General features: G+C 36.7%; 1 protein-coding gene across 1 annotated transcript in view; it reads right to left on the bottom strand.

Moving 5' to 3' along the window:
• Positions 1–17,762, bottom strand: part of LRRC7 (leucine rich repeat containing 7) — a 188,112-nt gene that overhangs the window by 91,960 nt on the left and 78,390 nt on the right. The window contains exons 6-7 of the mRNA XM_044440627.1: positions 3,280–3,343; positions 2,639–2,713 (exon numbers count right to left, since the gene is read on the bottom strand). Coding sequence (XP_044296562.1) covers positions 2,639–2,713; positions 3,280–3,343 — 139 coding nt within the window. The remainder of the gene's footprint in view (positions 1–2,638; positions 2,714–3,279; positions 3,344–17,762) is intronic.

Below are 17,762 nucleotides of genomic sequence, written 5' to 3'. Positions count from 1 at the left end.
GCACAGGAAATGGTTGGCACTGTCAGCTCTGACCTTAGAATAAACAGAGATGAATAGAAGGAGCAGAATACAGCATTAATCTGAGTATGTGTAGATCAAATTTAAAAGTGTTGCCTACTGGTATTAAATCACATTGCCAATGGAATTAAACTGCTATTACAATGAACAATTAGCAGTTCCAGTTGTATTTAAAATTGAAAATAGATCTTAATGTGCTACAGGCCAAATAAAGGTTTTACAGCAATAACCTCTGTATGTCACTATACTGAAGTTTGTTCTAAAAAGATGAAATTTTTCCACTGGAAATGTAATTTTTGTAATTGTCACAGATGTTAAGAGAGTCTGATTGGAGCTCCATTCACAGAGCTCTATCGCCTGCCTGGCACCTGAGGGCTAGAGGCCATGGTATCTGGCATTTGGGGCAATGAAAGGATGAATCTACAGGAACCCCCCATGTAGGAATGCTACTTACTGTTGGAATCAAACCATAATCATTTCTTTCATGACACTCATTAGGGTAATGTCCTGTCCTATAATACTATATTGTAGAACAGAATATAATCATCCTCATCAACCACATTAAGAAACAATGAATTAAAGACAGATCATCTGATGGCCATTTTACTTCATTCTGTATGACCAATTGTGCAGATACAGCAAGCCAACACTCTCAGGTCAACGTTGAAATACTAGATATCTGCTATGACAGAGTACACTTGATCATCCTACATGGTCAGATCTCCTAAACACTGACACAATTTGATGGAGCCATTTCAAATTGGGAATAAGAATAGATTAAGCCTTATTCTGCTAGTCCAGTACTAATCTAGAACAGGGCAACCCTTTATACAGGAAACTCAATCTTGTTTGAGAAATAAGTATAAGTGTGCTATGCTAGGGAACATGATATCCCAGGAAGTACAAGTTCAAGAGTTCCTTGTATTCTGCACAGATAGGAGGGGACAACAGGGTGTGACTGCAAGCAGGTTAAGAGCAGCACTTTAATAATCAGAGTTGCTGAGCGGGGGACAATGCTGTTGACGCTGTTGTTATACCCATATCTATATGAATTCCTCAGGTATTAATAGATTATTAGCTGATGCCTGAACAAGGGCAAAGGAACAAAGAGAAATCCCAGAAGAAGTTCAGCCACAGCTTCCCTTGCTTGATCAGATTGACTGCAACATAAAATAATGGCAACTAAAGATGCTGAAGGACACAAGTCAATTGTCGAATTTTTCAAAACAGGCAAGGCCCTTTGCTTGGAGGGTCATCTTACAGGTTTGTTCCAGGACTGGAGAAATTACACTTGGTGACCAGTGGACCAATTACATGGACAAGCAAACTGCACAGCTATTTTAAGAAAAAATACACTCCTTTATTATGAGTAATAATTCAACGTTTACTTTCTTCATGAGCACTACTACCTTCAGAAGATGTATGACAGCAAAGCAGGATTTGGGATGTTCCTATCTTGTTTAACTTTCTAATTCATATACATGCAGTTGGTCTCTCGAGTCAAGGTGGAGTTTATCATATAAATTGTACTCAACTGTAGCTTCGGATTTTTAAATCTTACTCAGAAATATCTTGTGTTACCACAACCAAGACAAAGCACCAGACTGATATGGTATTCCCAATGCTGCACACCACGGAAGCTTTCATATATAACAAATGAATCAGTCAGGGCATCTCATTAAGATAACAGAATTTTACATTTAAATTGCAATCCTATTCATACTTACCTGGACATAAGTTCCATTGAACTCAATTGGGCTTAATTCTGAGTAGTCATAGAAATGCACTTAGTTCCATTTTCTCTCCCAAAATCTTCCATCCTCACTTTTGCAACAGGCTAGAATGGAGTGTTCTGAAGGCTGGAGCTGCACAATGTTGTCTATGGCATTTTTTAGCACAGCTTCCCCTTTCAGACATGCTAATCCTGTGCTTTTAACTGAACACATAAGTGACTGCTTATCTTGTATACCCCCTTTAGATGCTTACAGCCTCTTAAAGGTAGTCTAGAAATGGTTTTAGACAGATGGCTGTCATGCCTATTACAAAAGTTTATGGCTGAAATCCTGTACAGAAAAAAAATCCTCTAATTCCCAGCATTCCTCAGTTATCATAAGTAACTGGAGATTATATTTACATCAGATTTAACTCTTCAAAAGAGTTACACTGAGATAGATGCACAGCCTTCAGTTCTATAGCTCAGAAGGCCTGTCACAGAAAATATGTTTTAATTCAATCTCACTTGCATAATCTTCCATTCTCTTTCCCTGTGTGTGTGTGTGTGTGTGTCTGTCTGTCTGTCTGTCTGTCTATGGCTTCAGCACTCTCTATATCATTTGAAAGCACTTTCACTCTTTAAAATTGGCATCCTTTATTTTAATTTAAAAATCAAACAAATCATAGTTTAAACATATCTGAAATGTGACAGAGCTATGCACTAGAATAGATCAATATAAGCTTACTATTTATTACATTCTTATGAAATAACACATTAGAATTCTTGTCAAAAATATGTACTCAGATTTACATTTCTGTATAACAGTAAGAGAAATAAGCATTTTTTGCTCAAAAATATACAATTATCTTGTTTTAATACAAAATTATACAGCATAAATATTCATACCCCAGGTAGAGTTTGAAGTGAATTATTGTCCATCCATAATTCTTTTAGGTTTTGTATCTGTTCCAGAACCTCAGGCTGTAAAAAAAGTGGTTTGTTTTTTTTTTTTTTTTAAGAAATGTAATAGTTAACTAAATCCAACCAAACTGGATTTTTGCTATTTTAAACATGTTTCATCAACAAAGACAACATAAAAACATAGGGTTGTTGTTGTTTTTAATCTCTCTGCTTCATTATTGCCTTTTTCATGTTGTACTTATGACAGATATTAAATATTCATGAAAGATGCATTTCTGATTTTAAATAGCCAGATGCTCAAACACTAAGCAGAAACATCAGACTGTTTCAGACTAAGAAGAAAGTGCTAGCAACTCAAGAGCAATAGAAACAGATCTGGATAAGAACTTAAATGCCAAACTCTAAAAACAAAACCAAATACATGCATTAGTTCACAGTGGATTTCTTAATATAAAATATTTTTTTCCAAGTGTGAACAGTGGATCTGCTAACTTCTGCAACCCTCAGGAGTCCCACAGGGGGAATCTATAGAAAGAGAAAGAGACTTGCTAAATGGGAGCAAGTGTATATTGAACGATCCAGCCATGCAATCATGTTTGGACTACTTTCAAGCATGATTTTCTTACCAGCTCAGAAAATTCATTATTGCCTAGGTCAAGCCGCTCCAGCTGTGTCAGCTTGTGCATTGACCTGTAATAACAAAAAACAAAAAAACAAACCCATGAACACTTTATCCAGTGATAACACTTTTACCAAAATTACACATAGAAAAGCCGTAAAGTATGTTCATTGATAACTTCATTTATTACTTCATTGAAACACCTATGACTGGCGAGGATAAAATTATACCTATTTTAAAGATAATTCTGAGAATACTGTATTAACCATTAGTCCCCATGTGTACAATTCAAAGGCTCAAGGGCATTTCAAGGCACACCCAGCAGTTCTCTGCACATCAATTTTCCATTTTTCTTTAACAGTGAGGAAGGAATGGAATGCCACCCTCTAGTGGGAAGGTTTTGTGAATGTGAAACTTAGTATGCAAAACACAGTTCCTGGTAGGCCAGAAGTGTTTCCTAATTTCAATTGATTAAGTACAACATAAGGGCAGAATATGACCTGGTTATTTAAGAGTTCCACAGGATAGAGAATTCTTCCAGGGATGGCTTCTCCTGTTGCCACTTTTCAATGGCCAGGCAACTCTAAGAAATATTTGGCAGCAGTGATATTTGGAATAAGAAGGGTAGAAAGATAGTGCTTTGAGCAAGCCAGAAGGATGCCAGGGAACAGGAAAGGAAAACCAGTTAAACATTAGACATGCATTAAAGATAACTAAAAGAAACAAATCAAACCAAGTACCTAGTCAAATCTACCAAAAGTTTATGAAGTTGGAGTCTGCCCAACCCACTGCAACAAAAAATGGAAAATAATTAGAAAGCTGTGTGTCTCCTACGGTTCCCATGGTTCCATGCTGCAGAAGAGGCTTCTGAGCAGTTATCATCATGTGCAGGACAGCCTGCATGACTGAAATTTCAGTCACCTGAACTCTTACAGATCAAATTTCACTGCATACATGTACTCCACATCCAATCCTGCATGCACAGCAACCCACTTTAATTCTATTTCTATTAGATGTGTTTCTTCCCTCTCTAACACTTAGAGAGAGCAGAAAGCAATTATTTCCCCCTTTTTAATTTGGGGAAAAAAACCATCCTGCTCCTTCAGCCCATTCGTTCAACAAGGCTATTAACACTGTTATAAGCAGACTGACCTGATTTTTTGGGTGGACTTTACTAGCGATGGAGCAAGCAAATGCAACAGTTGCAGTTCTCTAAGCATCTTCTTTGGCATCAATAAGACAACTAACAAACTGCTAACAATATTAACTTATGAAAAAAGGAAATAAAATGCCAATAACAATTCTGGATGTGTTCACATGGTTTACCAACTGAAAGAGCTTACTTGGACATGCACTTCCTCTTTCCCTCTTGTGTGCTGCTGTCAAGCTTAGGATTAATTTCAGTGGCAACATTGCACAAGCTAGGCATTTCTGCAGTTTAAATAATTAATCTATGTTTTATATGCCATTTGCCTTTTATAATCGCAAAATGGTTTCCTGACTGCTTTTGATTCCACTTTTGATCAACTGGACTGTATTTAGAGTTACGCCGATTCAGTAGTACTATGCAACAGCTAAATTAGACCGCAGGAAGTAGTAACACCACTGCTGACCTTATTCCTGGAAGCAGATCAAAGGGTTCTCATTCCTGCACTGTGTATTGAGGGTAGAACCACACTTCAAATGAGTGTATAGCAGCTATGCCATCTTTTCATTGTTACATTAGAGTAGGCAACAGGTGCCCCAACCGAATCCTTATCTCTCACATTAGAATCCTAAACTGGATAGGAGACCCCATATGCACTTTACAGTAAGATTTAAAAAAGAAGAAGAAGAAGTGGCTGCTTCATTTAAAGTAAGATCTTTTTTGACCCTGTGATTCTAGTCACAATTGGAACAACAAATCAATGCCATGAGGTGGACAGGAGCAGCAGACCAGAGGAAGGGCCACAGAAAGGATACTAAATGTACATTCATGAGACAAGATCTACCATGCTTGACTGCTCATAACTAATCCCAGTTTCATTTTATGAAACTTACTCCCTTGTATAAATAAATTTTTAAATCATGTACTTTATCAAGGTCAGGAAGCTTGAATGAGCAGGGAACAATTAGATGAGCTTTCTGAGTTTCCTTTCATTACTACAGGATGGATTTAGTCCTAAGTATAGGCAAAGTGGCTAAAAGTATGTCCTGATTAACTACTGAAAATAAAGCAGATATTGACAGCTAGGGAAAATGTATGGAAGTCTAACTGGTTGATAGAAATTACTGGTTACATCATCAAATTCATGTTAATTTCCTCAGCAGCTGTATATTTTATATATAAAAGCTAAAGATCTTATATTTCAACAACCAAACACACATACTAGGATGTTTCCATGATAAAGAATATCATCAGTATGCAAAAATAATAACAAATTATTTAACCCACAAATATCTGATATGAGAAAAAAGAGGCAAACAAAGGCTCACACTGAAGATGTGCTTATTATCAGGTAAGAAAGAAACACTCTTAACAGATGCATATATTATAGGGCAATAGATGACAGGTACCTGTACCTTTTCTCCAATGGTAATAACTCCAAGAAGAAGGGGCAATTTAGATTGGGAAAACACTGATGAGATGGAGAAAAAGGGCATCATCCTATGCAAGTTTAAATAGAAAAGAAACCCCATAGCATGCCCCGTGGATGGTTGGAACATGCTGGGAATTGTAAGTTTTTTTCCTGCCTCAGTGTCCATAGGATGGTACTTTTAAGTTGAAAGGTCACATCTGTAGGGGAGGATAGGAATATATTTAGGCATCAGGTTTATAGTCTGAGCAGCATCTATCATACCTGGCTCTAGCCTATGTGGAATGGACATTTCATTTTGTTTCGGTGCTTTATTATTCTGAGCGTGGACTGAGCCAAGGCAGAGCGAAGGAGAAAGAAGCAACATGGGAAAGAAAAGAAGAACACAAAGTTGTCCCGTGTGCAGATTCCACTGTCCCCATACTTAACCTCACAAATTGTCATGGGTGCTGGTAAAAAGGGAAAGCAAATATGGCACAGAGAGATGCTAGGTTGTGTTGTGAGCACAGCACCTCACCCATACCCTAGTTATAAATGAACGTGTTTAATGATCAAATTCACAACACTGTTTTGGAAATAGAAGAAGCCTCAATTGCAAAACTTGGTTAAAATAAAACTTTTTATTGCTGATTTACACCATCATAATTTAAGGGAACCCATCATGGTTATTGCAATATTCATGTTTTATATACATATGCATATGACTGTATATGTTTATAGAGCGGTGGGAGAGAGATGTTACATTTGTCCTAAAATCAAGTATTTAATCAGTGTTAAATCTGCTTATTTCTTCCAGAAAATATACTTGCTATACTAGGATATTTTATGATATGGTTGCCATCCTTATCTCAGTTTCTTCTACTGCCAAACCTAACAATGACACCACATTTCCTTCACTCTTCTATAATTCCTCAGTGGTCAGATCTAACATTTCACTGCTATGTCTTTCTGCACATGAACCATAAGCTAATGTATTCATTAAGCTATGCTTAAACTCATCTGACTCATTCTTTTATGACCTTTTGTAGATTTCATGGTGTTACTTGTTCGTATATAATAGGTAACTCCAAACATTTTCCAAAAAAGCATATATTCTGTTATTTTCACTCTATGGGTTTATGTTACGTGAGAATATAGCTTGACTGAACATTGGTTCAATAATTTTTTCATAGAGCAAAATACCTAGGGAGGCGGTAGGCATCTCCTTACTGGGAGCAAGGGCTGGTCTACAATCTGTTGGGAATCTTCTAGCTTTAGATTTCTTGCATCAGAGATGGAGTTGAACTAGGTGGCCTATAAGACCCACTCTGAAGCTATGATTCTATGCATTAAAGGAGAAGTTGCTGAATTTTCTTCCAAACATGCTCTGTCAGGAATCTGGTTTTCTAGAATAATTAACAACAAATGGCAATCCTTATTTTAATTATCTACATAGCAGTCCTACGGGAACTGGAGATACAGGTCAGGTTTATGTCATGCACTTTGTCCTTGTCTCTGGTGTTTTGCCCTCTTTGAGGGTGAACTAGCTTAGATTATTGTTTCTTAATTCCTACTAAAACAAACAAACAAACAAGCAGCAGCAGCACTGCCAAAAAGTCTATAAAGGGAATTTTCACAGGTGCTTGCCACAACTGCCACAACCAACTGCTGGTACAGTCACCTGGAAACTTTCATCAAAAAAGAATCTTGTCCAAATTGAAATTTGTGTTTTACTACCCCATAAGGCAAGGAGTGAGCTAGAAATTAAGAGTGTGATTATGTGAGAAGTTCCTAAAGCCAAATCCTAAAATACAAATCACATATCAGGCAGACTCCATGTAACCTCTTCACAGTGACAGTAATAAGATCACAACATACTTTGGGAAGCAATTTTATCTCCCTCACAGCCACCCACACACCTAGGAAGGACTTGCTGAAATTTCTACCGATTTTAAAGGTGGTCAGTGAAAAAGTAACTGCATTCTATAGAATGAACTGCTCTGCTGTCATCAGGCTCTTATTTAAACATTCATACAGTTGGAAAGAATGATCCATATTTAAAGACTACTAGTTTCCCAAAATTTCACTTCAATACAATATTTAAATCAAAATTCTCCAACAGTACTAGGCAGTCTACAAAAGAAGAACTTAGGAATCCTTATGAACAACTGGGCAAACATACACATTTGTATAAGATAGAAAAATCTAACATCTACCTACAAATCTAAATTATTAAATTATATAGCAGGCTTTTGAGAAATTGGTCTAGCTTCGATGTTCATGTTCAGTGGTGTCCAGTTTTAAGTGAGTCTATGGACCAAATCTCACCATACTTTTCAACCCAGTGCCACCTCTTCCAGCTGAACTATGCTCTGGCCTGCATCCTCTTTGATGGAGTTTAACCACCTTGCTCTTTGGCAACCTGGTTTGCTCCTGCTGCTGAGCATTCCAAGCATTATATCTGTTTCTAATGAGCTTGATTGCATTCCCTATCTAGGCCTACCTTGGAAAAACTCACCAAGAAAATCCTATGGAGCAGCTCTCAAATATTTTTGATATGGGGAGACTCCCAGAACAGGAGGTGCACAACATGCAACTGGGGAAGAGCAATGACCCTAGCTTTGATAGTATACTGCAAATCACGTGCAGTTTGTTTCAACATTGGAATCAATATGAATTTGAGGCAAAAATGTATGCTGCAGTAGAAGACACTAAAAAGAAGTGTCTCAATCTTTTGCTTTGAACTAATCAGAATCATCTTGCATGTGACACCTACTGCACACATTGCACAGCACCAAACCTTAGATTTCCATTGAAAGTACATTTGGCAGGTAACTTTAACAAATATGAGGTTGCTAATCAATTTGCCTCTATAATAAATGTGCTTCTAAGCATCTATTTGTTTTGTTTACACTTACAGTTAAATCTCAGGTGCAACAATTTTCTGGAGAGCATCACAAACCGTTAGGGAAAGTGCTTTATTTTCTAACTTACAATATTTCGATTAGAATCTGGGAAGTTATTCATAAGACAGAACCTGAGGGTAATGTAAACAGGAAGAAAACAACAGGTGACATAATAACCTAAGAAGAGCCATGCCGGGTAAGACCAAAGTATGGATAGTTCAGCATTCTGTTCTGAATGGCAAACTATCTGCCTGTGAAAGACCCACAGAGGCACAAGAGCAATGCCCCCAGTCATTTCCCCCAGCAACTGGCATAGTTTTTCAATAGGCAGAAACCATCATGTGGTGGAGTGGAAACAGGAAAGGTCCTCTAGATAACTTCTGAAATTTTGGTTTCAACAACTACAGGAGCTACTATATATGTTTATTCTTTTAAAATTAGGAAATATTATATGTTCTTTTTTACTCTGTTTACAAGGCAGTAACACAAAAACACCGTTTTCTTGAAGAAATTAAAAACAAACATGTAAAATGGATCGTTTTATTATGGAACATCCTACCTTTAACAAATTCCATAAACATTCACATAATTTCTCATACAATTTACTTAGTTTAATTAATGGTATCAACCAAAATAGGTGTTCACATTGCACTCCCGCCTTTAACCATCAAAATCAGCATATTATTTTTAACTCCTTTCAAACAGTTATTTTAAAAGGTGCCACCTCTTAGACTTACATGCCTAATAAATGACATCTTTGTTCCAATACCGCATATTAATGCTTCACAAGACAACACAACTAACATAAACTAAATAATAGGGGTGGTCTTAACTAACTTTAACTTTCAAATTCATAGAGAATATTAAATTTCTGTAGTACTATTTATCCACTCACTAGAACATAAATATGAACTGAAACCTATTGGAATATACCTAAAAGCCATTTCTGTGTTTAAAAAAAATCAGCAGGTCTTAACACCAAGTATATGTGCAAATTAGAGCTGTTTTTCAGCAGTCTGGGAAAAAATCAAGTAAACTTGAGTAAGTTTGTTATTATTTATTTAATATCTGCCTTTCCACCAAAAATTGTGCTTCCTCTATCTTCAATTTCGTATGGAAAAGGAGATATGAAACTTATTCAGCGACAGAATGCACAGCTCCACACTACCTTGAGTATATGGGCAGATGAAACACAATTGACCCATTCTTCATATCTCGTTTCTTCTTTGGAATGCCAAAACATCCTCTTGGACTGGACTTGCAAGAATCCATTTGCCCAAGTCTTTCTGAGGTTATGTCATTAGCATTTCCTACAGGAGTGACCTGCAATCTCCTCTAGCCAAAATACTTTCTAAATAAACTTTAAGTGAAAAGGTTGAATACTTTAATATGCTCTTGAATAATTTCCTATAGTTTTCCTACATTTAAAGTAGCACAGATACCTTTAGGTTTGTGGGTTCTGATGATGATTATAGTACTGTTTAGAATTACACAAAGCATAATGGCTCCTCTGGCTACATTACACATTAATATGCAATACTGATCTTCAAAATGTGTGACTGTGGATGGATAAGATCTCTGGGAATGGCCCAGAATATGTCTAAGAACAAGTTCAATCATGGAAAGGGCAGATTCCCTTCTTAAAGAAAACACAGCAGACATTTTGCACAAAGGTCAATATAGTAAGAGGCAGCCTCCATCAGCATGTAGTATCCCCAAACCATTTTGGTTTCATAGTATAGCATGGGAGAACTACCTCAACACAGTCTATTCGTGCTGATGCTCCTGATGCTGCCATTTCAGGTGCTCGAAAAGGTGCTGCCTTCACATCCTCTGTTGTTGGTGCCATTGTACTCTCCCAGGCGATGGGGCAAGGGGCACACTCTGGATCTTCAAATGCTAAGATGAGAAAAATCAATTTCAATGCCCAAAAGATGGAACTGCTAGAGCAGAAGAGGTGACTAAAACTACCAAAAATTATGGCACTTAAGCGACAGCTACCTTATAACATTAGGAAATAATCTGAAACTAATTATTCTGCTTTTCTAAGTCACCATAAGCAAAATTTTGTATTTAGAGACTGAAGAGCACTTGAGAATTTCCCTCTTGTTTAGGCCGGAATAGACACACAGGCCCAAGATCAAGGGCAGAAATAGAAGAAAAGCAGTATAGTTTGCATGAAAATGCTTTCAGAATGTCTCATCTTCATCAAAATCATTTCAATGAATGATTGTATAAAATCATTTAATCATGAAAGAAACTAAAGAGCTAAAAAAATAAAAATAAAAATAGAACCTTAGTTTTAATCCAGACTCCTAAATCCAGTTTCTCCACATCATGCACAATTTGGTACACCTCCATGATGTCTCCTTTCACTTGCCTTTTTTCTAAGCTAAATAGCTACAGATGTTATAACCCTTTTCCCCAAGAGAGCAGATCCACCCTACAGGTGCCATTTCCATTTTTCCCCAACTCTACAATATTCCATTTTAGGTGCACAGACAAGAACTCCACACAGTATTTCAAGTGTCATCACATCATAGATTTATATAATGGGAGAATGATACCGAAGCTTTATTTTCGATCACTTTCTTAATTATGCCTAAAATGGAATTTGCATTTTTCACAATAGCCACACACTGTGTTAACACTTCTATCAAGCTGTCCACCCCAGGTTCTCTTTTCTGGTTATTCACTGCTTGACCATATCTGATTAGTTAGGATTTTTTGCCCCAACATGGATTATGTTACAGTTACTTACAATGAACTATATTTGCCATTGTCTTATCTTTCCAGTATGGAGAGATCCTCTGGGAAATCTTTGTTTTTACCATTCTAAATAATTTGGTGTCACCAGCAAATGTGGCCATTTCACTGCTCACTCCAAATTCCTGATCATTTATTAACAAGTTGAAAACCATGGGTCCCAAAACAGATCCCAGCTGGGCCCTGCTGTTTATATCCCCACATTGCAAGAAATGACTGTTACTGATCTATTTTTCCATATCTGCCAAAATGGCTTAGGAGTCTTTAGTAAAGGACTTTGTCAAAAGCCCGTTGGAAGTTCAAGTAACCAATGTCTACAGGATCAGCTCAATTCACATAGCCATTGACTCTCTGAAAGGATTCTAAAAGCTTATTGAGACAGGACTTACCTTTGTGGAAGTCATGTTGATTCTTTTTATAGGCCTTTTCCTTCTACGTGCTTACTTATTTTATCTTTAAAATTGCTCTTGACTAAGTCATCCGGAACAGCAGCTAAGCAGTCTGCACTTGTGTTACAGTAGCCATTCTCTAGCACTTTAGTGTAAAGGCTGATATTAGGGACATGTTACATATTTTTGTAAGAAGGTCAGCAATTTTGCATTTGAGTTCTTTAAGAACTTTAGGACAGAAACCACCTGGGACCAGTGATATATTAGCTGTCAAATTGTCAACAATAATTAGACCCTCATATTTTGTCATCACTATTTTCTTCTGTTCTTCAGATTTCATTCCTGAAAGTGTCAGTTCAGGCACATGGTATCTGTTCTTAATATGATTAAAATAATTAATTCAGCTTCTCTTCAATCAACTTATCCTCTTTTACTACTGCTTCAGTTGTGCTGTCATCCAAAGGATTAACTCTTGCCCCAGATGGTGTCCTGCTGACCTACATGTTTTTGCCAATATGATTCTCAAAACACTTCTTGCATCTCTTATTGTGTGCTTGCAATTCCTTTATACAAATTTGTGCTGGTTTGTTCTCTTCCTTTGGGCAAGACTTCAATTTTCTCAAGGAAAATAGCCTTCTTGACATTGCTTGTTAATCATACTTGTGATTCTTTTGGATGTGTTGACATCTCTTCTAACCTCTAGCATACATTCTAGCGGAGCTTCTGTAATTATGGTTCTCAGTAACTTTGAAGCACATTGTAGTGATGTATTTTTATTATCTCCCCTTTTCAACTTCCTTGAATTTCCTTGACAATTTTCCATCTAAATAGGTAGTAAATCTGATATCACTGTGATCACTGTTTCCAGACTGTTGACAACACTAACATTTCACACTAGGTCCCAGGCAGCATGACTTGCCAAGAACTTTTTTCCTCTGGTTGGTTTTATGAGGACACTGTCACTTAGAACATTAAGAAATATAACTTTTTGTGACTGGATTATACAGTGAATGCGGGGATAATTGAAGCTATCTATTGCTACAGCACTTCCTCATTTGGATGCCACTCTGATTTCATTTATACCCTGAGCATTCTGCCCTGATGGACAGCAGCGTGTCCTTAGTAATGGATTAGTTTTGAGCCCTGGTTTTCTCATGCATAGTGTTTCTGTGGAAAATCTTTTCCCTTTGTTTTTTTTCTACTTGATAATATGACTATGTCAATGTACAGAGTGACATCTCCAGTATGCTCTTCCAGTTCTTCCTATAGAATTTATATCCAGAGATTCCACTGATTATCTCTCTTCTACCAAGTTTCATTGTGTTTACTGTATCTAAGCTATCTTTTATAACTAGGTACTACAACTCTCTCATCTTGGCTCAGAAGCTTCTATCATTAGCACAGAAATATTTATGCACAGTGTCCCTCTCCAGAGATCTCTGATAAGTACATATTCTGTTATGGCCCTTTTATCTATCTGACTATTATGTTTTGACATATGCTTATGGCCTATTCCCTCTCTATCTTCACATGGATAATCAGAAACATTCTACTGTAGTTCAGTAGGGTTGATTCAAATTGTACATGATGCTTCCCAGCTCCTGTCAACTTTCCTCCAGGTTCATTTTAAAAGCTGCTCTGCCACCTTGTCTTATGTTAAACACCAGCAGCCTGGTTTCATTGTGATTCTAGTGAAGTCCATCCTTCTTATACAGGTTTGCTTGTTTCAAAAATGTTCCCCAGTTCCTAAAAAACCTGTACACCTCTTCTGTACAGGACCATCACTTCCATACACTGATACTCCTTAGCTTCATCTGTCTGGCTGGACCTGTGCATGGAACAAGCAGTATGTCAAAGAAAGTCACCTTGTTGCTCCTGGACTTCAGCTTCCTACTTAAGAACCTAAATTTGGCTTCCAGGATTATACAAGTACCTTTTCCCATGTTGTTGGTGCCAACATGGGCCATAACCACTGACTCCATGCCAGCATTATCTATATAGCTATAAAGCTATACAATGCAGAAAATATGCAATTTTCACACTAGGAAGACAATTTATTATGTGGTATAAATGCTCATCACAAATTGAGTTGTCTAATGTTTAAATATTCCACTACACATAACTCCTCTACTCTCTTTTTTAGGGGCCATTTCCTTCTTCTTCGGAATGACATCTTCCCTCCTAGGGATCTCCATTCTCTGCATCAAAAGGGGAGTTGTCACTAAGCGATTGGGACAGCATGTTTAGGTCTCATTCATTAGCTTCTCTTAGCTTCCCCTGATGAGAAACCTTGGCCACAAGAGGATGAATGTGTTGCCTGAAAGTCAGGAGTACATTACACTGACCTCATATTGACCTCTTTCTGGCTGACAGATAATCATACATGTGGCACTCATGGTAACATACTGGACAGTCCCCACAGCCCTGCTCCCTTTCAGTATTCGTAACCCTTTTCAATATATTCATAACTTTTTCTATATCCATAACCCTTTTATTAGAGAGTAATTTATTGATAGTTTTTCATTTACACTTATCTACTAAGCAGGCAACTTCCCAGGCTTCCTTGCCCTGTTGCTAACCTCTCACATGAGAGCTAAAACACTTATCTTGATGTTCTATTTATTACTGGGGTTGAGATACTTTTTCACTGGGCTCAGTCATGTTTGATGTATCTAATATTTGTGCTGTTACAGATGCCCTTGAAAAAGCAAACCCTACCCCCCACCCACTGATTTTCTAAATACCAGATTTCATCATATGAGGAAATATTAATCAAATACATTCAAAAGAGTGCATCAAAAGATTATGAAAACTAGGATTTTACTGTGAGAGAAACCTATTGTATCATTAATTTAGGTCTTTTAGATCTGCTTCACTCATCACCAATAAAAGTAAACCAAGCATTGATTTCTACATTTCATTTGGAGGCCCATAGTTATTTAACTTCCATGTCTACCAACACTGACCTATGCACACCTATCTGGGAGTAAGTCCCATTGAACTCAGTAGAACTTATTTCTAAGTTAATAAATTTAGCATTGCTTTATAAACAGATAAAGATGCATTTGCACATTCTCATAACAATAGTATTTCATTTCTTCTTCAGGAGTCTATACTGTTCCCTTCATTTTTAGTTTTATTTCTGACTTCTTGACCTGCCTTTATGAAAACGAGTATTTTAAGAAAAAAATTCACAGGAAGCTATTCTGCATTAAAAATGTAAAACTCATAGTTTTTACTCATCTTCATGGTCAGGCAAACCTACAGTTTAGATACAATATCAGTTCTATATATCCTTATCATCTTGGTCCAATAAAGTTGTAGTGGTTTTGAACCGATGTCTGAGGTCTGTGGTGGATTTGATAGCAGATTATAAATTAAAATTGGTGGTGGTCTAACAGGAGACCTATTGTCAGCCTATTCAGGATTGGGTTGCCCTGGAAGGTTCAGGCTCACAGCATGAAGATGTTCCTGGACCCATGAATGCCCAGGTGACAGCTGTGGCCAGGCAGGAACAGGTCTGACTAGTATACCAACTAGGAATGTTCTTGGGGAAGTCACAGACGGCAGATACAGATACACTGGTTACATGTAGATTGGATTACTGTAACATACTCCATGTGAGGCTTCTCTTGAAGACTCTTCAAGTGACCCCCTGTTCTAACAACTGAACTGGGCACTAGTTTCTGAGCAAAACTCCAGATGCTAGTTATTACCTTAAAACATACCTGAAAAACAGCCCATAAAAGTTGCTATCTTGCAATCAGTTTGAGTAGCCTAAAAAGCTAATAGTTTGTTCATTAGTGTTGGCTATAAAATATTATTTTTCTCCAGCATGGAAATATGGTATACTAGCCTATTAGCAGGTAAATGATAATAATAAAGTTTTTATACAAAGCAGGTTAGTGAAAGAAAATGGAGTGATCCGCCCATTGTCTGCTAGCTCACTCATTCACCCACATGGAATTCCTTGCCCGCTATGGATTACAGCTTACTTGTTAAATGCAAGGCTGCTTTAAAGTCCTAAATGTTTTGGGACCAAGTCGTCTAAACAGTCACTTTTTCAAATTACATTGCAATGTGTTGGAAATGTAAAGAAGTAGGTGAAACCTTTACCATATGTAGTAGTCATGTAACAAAATAAAAATGGAAAGAAACACATGCAGAAATATAGAAAATTTTGAAAATCAATTTTCCCATGGCTGTTAAGACTATGTTGCTGAGCATTGTACCAGGAACTCTGCTAAAAACATGATATAGTTATTCAAATATATGATAACTATGGCCAGAGTCATAATTGCTTCAAAATGGAAAGCAGAAGATAGCCCAGCTATTGAGGACTGGAGAAATACATTAGCAGACTATGCAATGATGGCAAAATTGACTAATTATGGAAATAGAAAATCAGTCAAAGAATTGAATGATAAGTGGAAAGTCTAATATGCACAACTTACTTTATGATATGGATAACTGAAAAATCTACATATGACCTGAGGGGAAGTTTTGAAAATATTGTTGGAGATTAGAATTTCAACTAATGCTTTGCTACTATAGCAAGGAGAGTTATATAAATGGAATAGAAATTTTGAAAATACTGATAGAGATCAACTCTTGTACTGATGCATTGTTGTTGTAATAAGTTAAAATGAATAGAGCTATTTAAATACATGGTAATTGCAGCTAGATTTAAAACTGATTTAAATTGGGAAGCAGAATAAATTTAATCATTGAAAAATAAGTTTTTGCCTATGTAGTAATGGTAAGACTAACATCATGTAGAAGGATAACTAGTAAAAAATGAATGAGAATTGGAAATTGTATTACGGATGACTTCTTTTTAATGGGATGATAACAATGGGAAAAAAATTGAGATAATTGTTTGAGATTAGAAGACTTTGCAATGAATTTTAATAAAATACTAAAAATGTGATTGAGTAGGAAAAGTAGTAATTGTTGATTTACAGCAATTTTTTTTAAAAAATGACATTCTATGTAACATTTGTGTAAGAATCCTTGGCATTTCTTTGTGATTTTTACTTATATTCTTATTTTTTCTTTTTTAACTTTAGTATTATTAAAATAGGTACAAGCAACACTTTTTCCTGTGTAAGTCTTCCAAAAAAACCATCTGAGAAGACCCATTTGCATTGCCTTCTGAAGTGCAGCTGCTGGCAAAAACAAAGAGGGCCTTTTCAGTAATGGCACTCAGTATGTGAAACTTCTGGTTACAATGAGGTTCAGATTTTCCCAATGATTCTTTATCCTTCTCAAGCTTTTGGGTGACATCCTGCTAGCATCTTCCCCAGTAAATAACATGCACCGATTTCCCCTTCTATACTCTTCCGTAAAATTTAAGTATGGGAAGGATATTCCAGAGTAGACTGGGTGGCTCCTGAGAGAGGAAAGAGTCCATGGATCTATATAAAGGTCAGTTAATTTACCCTCCCCCTTTAATTTATCTGCTTGTTGGTTGTTGTGGCATTTTAAAATCTGGCTTTTTCATGATTGTTATGTTTTAGTGCTGCTCTTTGGATTTTTGATTTTTTTATTTCTTTTTGATAGTGCTATTTGATTATTGGATTCATTGTTTTTCATGCACTGTTGTATTTGCTGCTACCATCTTTGGACCGCTCTGTGAGGGGGCAGGTTATACAAATGATTAAATAAATATTTTTTGCTTTAATGAATTGATAAGATTAAGAGAAGTGTTTTTTTAAATATATTTTAATGTATTTACTGACACTTAGCACTTATTCTGTTCCCTTGAATACACTTTATTTCCACAGAATAATGTGGACAGTTAATGTGGACCAGTATAGAATGTGGCAGCTAGCCTGCTAACTGACATATGGTATTGAGCCCATATGACATCCA

Source organism: Varanus komodoensis, unplaced genomic scaffold (genome assembly GCF_004798865.1).
Source record: "Varanus komodoensis strain SLA01 unplaced genomic scaffold, ASM479886v1 scaffold1, whole genome shotgun sequence".
Taxonomy (NCBI): domain Eukaryota; kingdom Metazoa; phylum Chordata; class Lepidosauria; order Squamata; family Varanidae; genus Varanus; species Varanus komodoensis.
This window is presented reverse-complemented; position numbering and strand designations above follow the sequence as displayed.